General features: G+C 32.7%; 1 protein-coding gene across 1 annotated transcript; it reads left to right on the top strand.

Annotated features, from left to right (window-relative positions):
• The first annotated feature begins 265 nt into the window (after positions 1-265).
• On the top strand, positions 266-2138 carry LOC100249839 (stilbene synthase 3). The gene is made up of 2 exons (XM_002263686.5): positions 266-523; positions 901-2138. Exons 1-2 carry the CDS (start codon positions 346-348, stop codon positions 1899-1901), a joined length of 1179 nt encoding a protein of 392 aa, XP_002263722.1. The 5' UTR covers positions 266-345; the 3' UTR covers positions 1902-2138.
• Positions 2139-8996: the final 6858 nt, after the last annotated feature.

The raw sequence follows: 8996 nt of genomic DNA, 5'->3' as shown, positions 1-8996 counted from the left end.
TTGAATGCTCTCTCCTTCCTATGGATGTATCCATCGTATATGGGTAGGTGAAGGACAAAGAAGAATGAAGAAACAACACGCGCGAATACATAAACAAATACACACACGTCTGAAAATCCAAAAGAAACTCAAGCACACAAACTTTGAAGCCAACTGACTATTCAAAACGCAAATTCAAATACCTAACATTATTTATTGACTACCAATGGATGAGAGTTGGTGAGACACAGGTTATAAAAGCCCGACACTCACAACTAGCTTTCTCAAGCAACCTCTAAGCACTTGAGTTCTCTTTCCTTCCTCAACTTAATCTTAAACTTCAATTTGAGTACCTAGCTGGCATCGATGGCTTCAGTAGAGGACATTAGAAACGCTCAACGTGCCAAGGGTCCGGCCACCATCCTAGCCATTGGCACAGCTACTCCCGACCACTGTGTCTACCAGTCTGACTATGCTGATTACTATTTCAGGGTCACTAAGAGCGAGCACATGACTGAGTTGAAGAAGAAATTCAATCGCATATGTAAGTATATTCATGAAAGAATTTTTATATGCATGACACTTCTGTATATATGTGACTGATATTTGGTGAGGCTCACCTCCAAGTGAATGAATTTTTCAAGCTTTCTAGAGTATAGCTTTTAGATAAAATACTTCAGGAAACTTAAAAATCATTTTACTTCAGTCACCAATATTCCTTTCACCTGACTGTAATGGCTTGAAGAGCTATTCTTTGAATCATATAGCATTGCTAAGAAACACAATAATTTTTGCTAGCTATAATTAAGAATAATCTTTTATACTTGCTTCAATGTTAAATGCATGTGGATCATCTTGAACAATATACCATATGACTTGTCGATTGGTAAAATTAATGTGTTCATGTTACTTTATTTACAGGTGACAAATCAATGATCAAGAAGCGTTACATTCACTTGACCGAAGAAATGCTTGAGGAGCACCCAAACATTGGTGCTTATATGGCTCCATCTCTTAACATACGACAAGAGATTATCACTGCTGAGGTACCCAAACTTGGTAAAGAAGCAGCATTGAAGGCTCTTAAAGAGTGGGGCCAACCAAAGTCCAAGATCACCCATCTTGTATTTTGTACAACCTCCGGTGTTGAAATGCCCGGTGCGGATTACAAACTCGCTAATCTCTTAGGTCTCGAAACATCAGTTAGAAGAGTGATGTTGTACCATCAAGGGTGCTATGCAGGTGGAACTGTCCTCCGAACCGCTAAGGATCTTGCAGAGAATAATGCAGGAGCACGAGTTCTTGTGGTGTGCTCTGAGATCACTGTTGTTACATTTCGTGGGCCTTCCGAAGATGCTTTGGACTCTTTAGTTGGCCAAGCCCTTTTTGGTGATGGGTCTGCAGCTGTGATCGTTGGATCGGATCCAGATATCTCAATTGAACGACCACTTTTCCAGCTCGTCTCAGCAGCCCAAACGTTTATTCCTAATTCAGCAGGTGCCATTGCCGGAAACTTGCGTGAGGTGGGACTCACCTTTCATTTGTGGCCCAATGTGCCTACTTTAATTTCTGAGAACATAGAGAAATGCTTGACTAAGGCTTTTGACCCACTTGGCATTAGCGATTGGAACTCGTTATTTTGGATTGCTCACCCAGGTGGCCCTGCAATTCTCGATGCAGTTGAAGCAAAACTCAATTTAGAGAAAAAGAAACTCGAAGCAACTAGGCATGTTTTAAGTGAGTACGGTAACATGTCAAGTGCATGTGTATTGTTTATTTTGGATGAGATGAGAAAGAAATCCTCAAAAGGGGAAAAGGCTACCACAGGTGAAGGATTGGATTGGGGAGTATTATTTGGTTTTGGGCCGGGCTTGACCATCGAAACTGTTGTGTTGCATAGCATTCCTACGGTTACAAATTAAGAGCAATAAACGAGAATGCTCGACCCTTCAATGTCTTAATGTAATCAAATAGGAGTTAGCAAAGGTATTTATCTCTAAAATTGATAATACTCTTATAGTATTTTATTACTTTGCTACATTTGGATTTGTACCTGAGTCATTGTTAGACTTTCTTTGTGATGAGCTCAAACTAAAAGGATGAGTTTAAAGTTCTCACTGTTTCATTATCTTAAAGATTCCTCAAACATAGTATTAATGTTATGTTCATATGAATCTTATTTAAAAGTAAATAAAAGAAATAATGGTTTATTTGATAGCTTTAGCAAGTATTGAGTTCGTTTCTCATTTGTTGGTATTTGAAAACTTGTAAAGGTTGGGAAGTGTCTCAAATTCGATCCTAATTGGAATATATTTCTTTTTATAAAAAATAATATATAAAATATTTCCTAAGTTCATATGTGATGGTATTTAGATGCCTTATAGAATAAGGAACGCTAGTAGGAACATCTCAATAATATTTTAGATTATGAGGGGAAAATGTTATGAAGAGGATATGAGCTTGTGAAGATTATATGTAATGGATAGAAATATGAGAAAGAGTGAGTGATACCCAATAGAGCAAAACTTTTTGTAGTTCAGGATATAGATGTGAGGAAGAGTGGGAGACACTTGGTGGAGCGAAAGCGTTTGAGGTTTAAGATGAAGATATAAAGAATGAGAAAATATAGGATATTTCAAAACCTAATAATTGTATTTGTTTTTATCCTCCATAAGATTTTCTATCGTTTAATGAAATATTATTTCTCATCCATGGAGGTGTGCACGGTTAACCAAACCACATGTTAAAACATCGTATAATTAACTTTGTATGTGAATGACTTCATTTTATTTTCTTCTAGTAATATACTTACATTACATTAAAACTTTGGCTTGTCCCACAGTAAAATCATATAAAGCTCAATCCAATTTGAGTTTACATAGAATGGATTTAACCTTATTTTACTTATTATTTGCATAGTAGAAACACACTCCTGTTGAAGAGCGATGGCTCAGTTACAAAGTTCATTCTCTTTGCGTGGATGATTTCACTCCACTTTTTTTTTTGGAATAGCAAAATATATCACCAAAACATTTTTCTAAAACCCCAAATTATCTTTTATCATAATATATCTTTGGAAATAGTTTTGAAAAGATCAGCTACAACGTATGTTTTATATTCCATTTTTATTTGTTTTATGTTTTTGAAGTTAAAAAGAGGAAAATATGATATTAATTGAATTAATTTTTAAATTTCAAATTATTTTTAAAAATTAATCCAACTCAATATTGAATGTAATATATTAAATCTTAATTTATTCAAAGTTCACTTACCCAATAATTTTTTTTCATTTTTTTTGTTGTTTTTTTGTAGAAGTTAACTAACCCATTGAGAGTCACAATAAGTTGTTCATACTTCGTCCATAGGAAGTAGAGTAAAATGTAATGCTAAAATAGCAAAATTGGGATATTTTTACCAAGATGCAATATGAAAGTGACACATGTATTTCTAATGCACTAATTTCTACTTTTGTTTATTAGAAGTGATTTAAAATTTAGAGGTTTTTTTATAAAAAAAATTAAGGTTATGTTTGGTTTTTTGAAAAGTATTAAAAAAAGAAAAATTATTAAAAAAAATAATTTTTTCATATTTAGTTTTACTATGTAAAATATGAAAGCCACTCAAATATAATTAAATTAATTAATTTTTTTTATATTTTAAAATTCTTTTGTCTTTATAAAGGGGTAAAATAAGAAAAATAATATAAAATAATATATAAAAATAATTTATTAATTTTAAACTTATTTTTTTTCTTATACATTTCCTTTTTATTTTATTTCCTTAATATTTTACCACAAATTTTTTGCCGAGTACACAACCTAAATAAAATACGTTTACATAGATTATAGGAACATTTTAAAGAAATTAAATAATAAATCAATTATTTAATTAAGGAAGCTCTTCAAAGTCAAGTAAGAGGCGGTCAACAGTCCACGGTCCTCACCAACCAATGGCTGCCCCAACCAACGAAATGTGAATGATATCGACAGATGAGATGCATTCCAACGAAACATGGAAGATTTACATTCTTTTATTTTATTTTATTTTTTTCATTTTTCATTTTTCATTTTCTGGACCATAATCATATTATAATAGTAACAATTTCTCCAAAATTTTGTTGTTCATCGCACAAGAGTGGGTCGTAAGGATTAGAACCCTCCAATTCCTTGTATGATCTTTCCTTTCTTCGTAGCATCATCTCTCATAAATGAGACTAATTATTATATTTTATTTTTCTTCATTCAGATCTTATTAATTAATTAAGACTAAGAGTGTATTTAAAAATGATTTTAGAAAATATTTATAATATTTATAATACTTAAACAACAAAAAATTTAAAGTGTTAAAAAAATTAAAAACGTTTTTTAAAATTACTATCAAATGAACTTTAAAAATGTGTTTGATAATTATTTTAAAAAGTGATTTTAATTTTTCTAACATTTAAAAATTTATATATTTCAAATTTTAAAAATATTAAAAATATTTTCTAAAATTATTTTTAAATGTAGTCTACTTATTGCCAGTAGACATCCATTACTGTCAGGTGTCTTGGAACCTACTGACTATAAAAAGGTTCTTTTAGATCCCAATTGGAAACGTGCCATGGAGGTAGTGTAAACAACAAAACCTACTGACCATAAAAAGGCTCTTTTAGATCCTCGATAAACAACAAACCTTGGAAATTGTTCTGCATCCTCCTATTAAAAATGCTGTTTCGCGCAAGTGGTTATTTAAAACTAAAAGAAATCCCAAAAAGCTATTAACAAGTATAAGGCTTGCTTAGTTGCAAAATGAAATATCCAACAATTAAGATTTAACTTCTTAGAAACTTTTAGCCATGAGGTTAAACCTGTGATGATTCCAATTGTTCTATCCACATCCAGCACAAATTCTTGGTGTATTAAGTAATTAGGTGAATGCATTTGTTAATGGAGACTTGCACAAAGTATTCATAGAGCAACCATTAGGATTTCTTTGTGTAGATAGAAAGCACTTTGTTTTTCGTTTGCAAATAGAACTCTATGGCCTTAAACAGGCTTTGCGGGCTTGGTTAATGGAATCAAGTGTTTCTCTATTGGCCTAGGGATATCTAAGGGATCAAAGGATGATAACTCCCTTTTTATTTATTCTAATGATAGTGTTTATCAAATTTATGCATTGGTCTATGTGGATGATATTTTATTAACTTGTAGCAAAAATGCAAAAATATAGGAGTTTGTGTAGGCACTCAACAACGACTTTGTTTTGAAAGATGTTGGAGATTTATCTTATATGTTTTCTTGGCATTGAAGTATGGAGGTTCTGTATGGAAATTTGAATTACTTTGTTCTTTGGTCTTAGATCTTGTAGAGTGTATGCAATCTATTCATAGGCTCTCTAGATTTGCCATAGGGAAAAAAAAAATGACAATCAAAACCACAATAAAATATAGATCTAGAGATTTTGAGTGACATAATAGTAATCTAAATGTTCCGAAATCAAATCCAATCCAATGAGGTAATTGCGATGGTGTTGTGAATTTCATAAACCCAAAGATCTTCTACCCGATCACTCATTTCACAAAATATTGGTGAAGAGAATGGTGGACTTCTATAGAGGGGGCCGGGCTCTAGGGTTTTGTTTTCTAGACTCTAGAAGACAACGATGTAAAAGTGAAGCCTTAAACCCCTAAGGGGGTTTGTATAGGCTTCCCTATTGGCTTAAGGGACCTGAGCCCAACTTAGGCTTGGGTCACTTAACCTAGCCCACTTGGCTTCTATTTAATTAATTCACCTTATTGAGTTTTAATTAATTAATTAGCCCATTATGAAAAGTCCATTTATAAGATTTAGTGTAACTTTGTGTTTTTATCAAAACGCCTTTATACATATTTATGAATTACAAACTCATAATTCTCTCATCATGAATCAAGAGCTTGAATAGGGACCATTGGGATCTATATTAAAATATTGTTTCTTTTGGAATCCAATTCTAAAGTTGACCCAACACTTCATTAAAGATAGTCAACTACACTCTAGTATCTTATGATACAATGAGACAAAGCTCAAGTTTGTGACTCTCTTCCTAGTACATGTAAACACCCCATGAATTATTGTCCCTAATCTAACGAGGCATGTCCTATCATTCTCTAAACCTTGAGTTACATATCTTTATATTATGTGATCAATTGGCATACTTTAATTCACAAAGAGTATATGTCAAATTTCACTTAAGAAATTACTATGACCATAGTTTTCCTAATCACATGTCCTTAGGATCATTGAAGGCGACATTTTGTTTAAAACCTATGAGATATTATGGTGCCTTTATTAGAAAACTTGTTTCTACCAGTGTCCATCAATAGTGACACAATTTATAGCAAATATATGGTCACTTTAAAGTTTTATCTGTAGGTCAAAATCTCTTGTTGATTTCAGCATAGGATCAATATCCTCTTAAGGTTGAGCATCCTTGTAGTATAGTAGCTTGGTGAATCATGATTACCCAATACCTAATGTTATAATTCACTATAGATCCTATCCAATGTATAACCATACACACTAGTATACTTATTATGGAAAAACCATCCCACTAACCAAGACAAGTCATCCCTTTAATTAAGGGGTAATGCAATGTGATAGCTTTTGATGAATTTCCTAAATCCATGAATTGACTCTGAACAAGTTATAATTATCTTGCAAGGAACACAAGACTTAGATATTTTGTGCAACTTCTAATATACCTAAGTTATGCGCAATGCAAGTGATAGGGGCATGAATGCTAATATAAACAATTAATGCAAATATGATAATAAAGGGAACCAAAATCATAAATAAATAAGTTTATTAATGAAACTAAAATTTATTACATTATGTTATGCTTTCTAGAGTTCTATCCTAATAGGTTTAAACATGGATTACATCTTTATTGAACTAAATATATTCAAGACCTATTAAGATGTACAAAGATAGATAGGGCCAAACCGTTATCCAACCTAAGTAATGCAAGTATCAAGCTCACTCTACATAAGGGCCAAACCTTCATCCCATCTTATATTAATCAATGGTTGGTGCTTTATTACATAACAATCACACGCCTAAATCTCTCATTTATGCTTGGAATTGATTTGATTACTTTCTCATATGCTAATTGGGCAAGTGATCTAAATTATAGATGCTCCACATCAAGGTATTGTTCTTATTTTTTTTTGATGACTATTATTCCATGGGTTCTAAACAATGGGTGGTCTCTCTCTTTAGCACGGAGTCTGAATATTGAAGTCTTGTTCATACCATAGCTAACTTGGATCCAGTAACTATTGCAAAAACTTGGTCTTTTTTTTTTTTCCAAAGGCCCATCTTATTTGGTGTGACAATATTAGTGATTCCATACCAGCCACCAATCCCATCTTCCATGCTTGTACAAAGCATATCGAGATTGACTAAGAGAGAAAGTGATGCAACAACATGCCCATCAGATTCGTTATGAGCCTACATAGGATCAAGTAGCTGATATACTTACAAAAGGTATATCCCTATTGTGATTTCATCGTCTACGATCCAACGGGGGTGTTAGGCAGAATAGTGGTCAACCTTCATCTAATTAGGTAGGTGGATGTAAATGTAAACTACAGTGGAATTCTCTCAGATTCTTCTCCCATAATCTGCTGCCAAACCATCACCATCGGGCCATAATAGATCTTTAATAGATTTGAAATCATCCACTATTAATATTTGGGAGCAAAACCAACAAGAACCCATCAAAGTAAGTTCTCATTGTGTCAATAATAGAATCTCTTATTTATGGTATCTGATACAAGCATCAATTTCTGCTCAAGTTTCTGGAGTGGAGGCTCCATCGTTGAACATGATGGCTCACCAACATATAAACCATCCCATTAGTAAATATAAGGCATAATCTGATATGCTAAAGTGATGAGTGAATGTGGGAAAAAAACTTTGAAAAGAAAAAGAGCGTCTAATTAGCATTTAAATATATTAGGAAGTGATGCATGCGACAATTAAATATTTTTTTACAGACTTCTCTTTCAACAATTATGTTGTTTATTGAACCAAATGTGGCATTTATTTTTTTCCTTGAAAGAATTTATTTTAAGCTGCTTTAATATAATTAAGAATGCTATAAAGTATTGCGAAAATGCTCTTATAGTCAATATCCACTTTCATGAGTCCTTGAAACTTGTTCACACGCGCATATAATGCTTGCTAAAATGCTCTTATAGTCAATATCCACTTTCATGAGTCCTTGAAACTTGTTCACAGGCGCATATAATGCTCGTGTACTTCTAATGATATGAATATATTTTTAATAAAATTTATGGAAACAAAAATTAAAATTGTACTTTTTTCCAAGTTGTTTTGGTGGGTACTTAATATTTGATGGAGACTTGTATTTTTAATCTACTTTTCTTTTTTATTTTTTATTTTTGAGAATCAAACGAATGCCCAGCAACTTATATCACGAAATAGGTTAAATAAAAATGAGATATTTCTTAAAAATGAGATATTTCTTAAATGACATGTGATGTTATCCTGGAGAAGAAAGAGTGTATTAGGTATTAGGTTGTTGAGACTATTATTTATTACTTCAAATTTAGAAATCCAACTTTGAATGACCTTTTCACGAAGAAAGTTGGTGGCAGCTTCCCACCAGTGGAAAAGTCAAATGAACAATGTATTAATAATTTAATATACAGTAAGAGGCTGGAAAAGTCTTTATCTCTCTACATAAAAAAATGTTTCTCTTCGGCCGTAACCAGATTGAGTGCTCTCTCCTTCCTATGGACCCATTCATCGTATATGGGTAGGTGAAAAACAGTGAAGAACGAAGAAACAACACGCGCGAATACATAAACATATACACATACATGTCTGAAAATCCAAAATAAACTCGAGCACACAAACTTTGAAGCCGTCTCATCATTCAAAACCCAAATTCAAATATCTAACATTGTTTATTGACTGCCAATGGATGCGAGTTGGTGAGGCATAGGTTATAAAAGCCTGATACTCACACCC

Source organism: Vitis vinifera, chromosome 16 (genome assembly GCF_030704535.1).
Source record: "Vitis vinifera cultivar Pinot Noir 40024 chromosome 16, ASM3070453v1".
Lineage (NCBI taxonomy): Eukaryota > Viridiplantae > Streptophyta > Magnoliopsida > Vitales > Vitaceae > Vitis > Vitis vinifera.
Note: the sequence above shows the minus strand (reverse complement) of the source record. Positions and strands in the feature narration are given on the sequence as shown.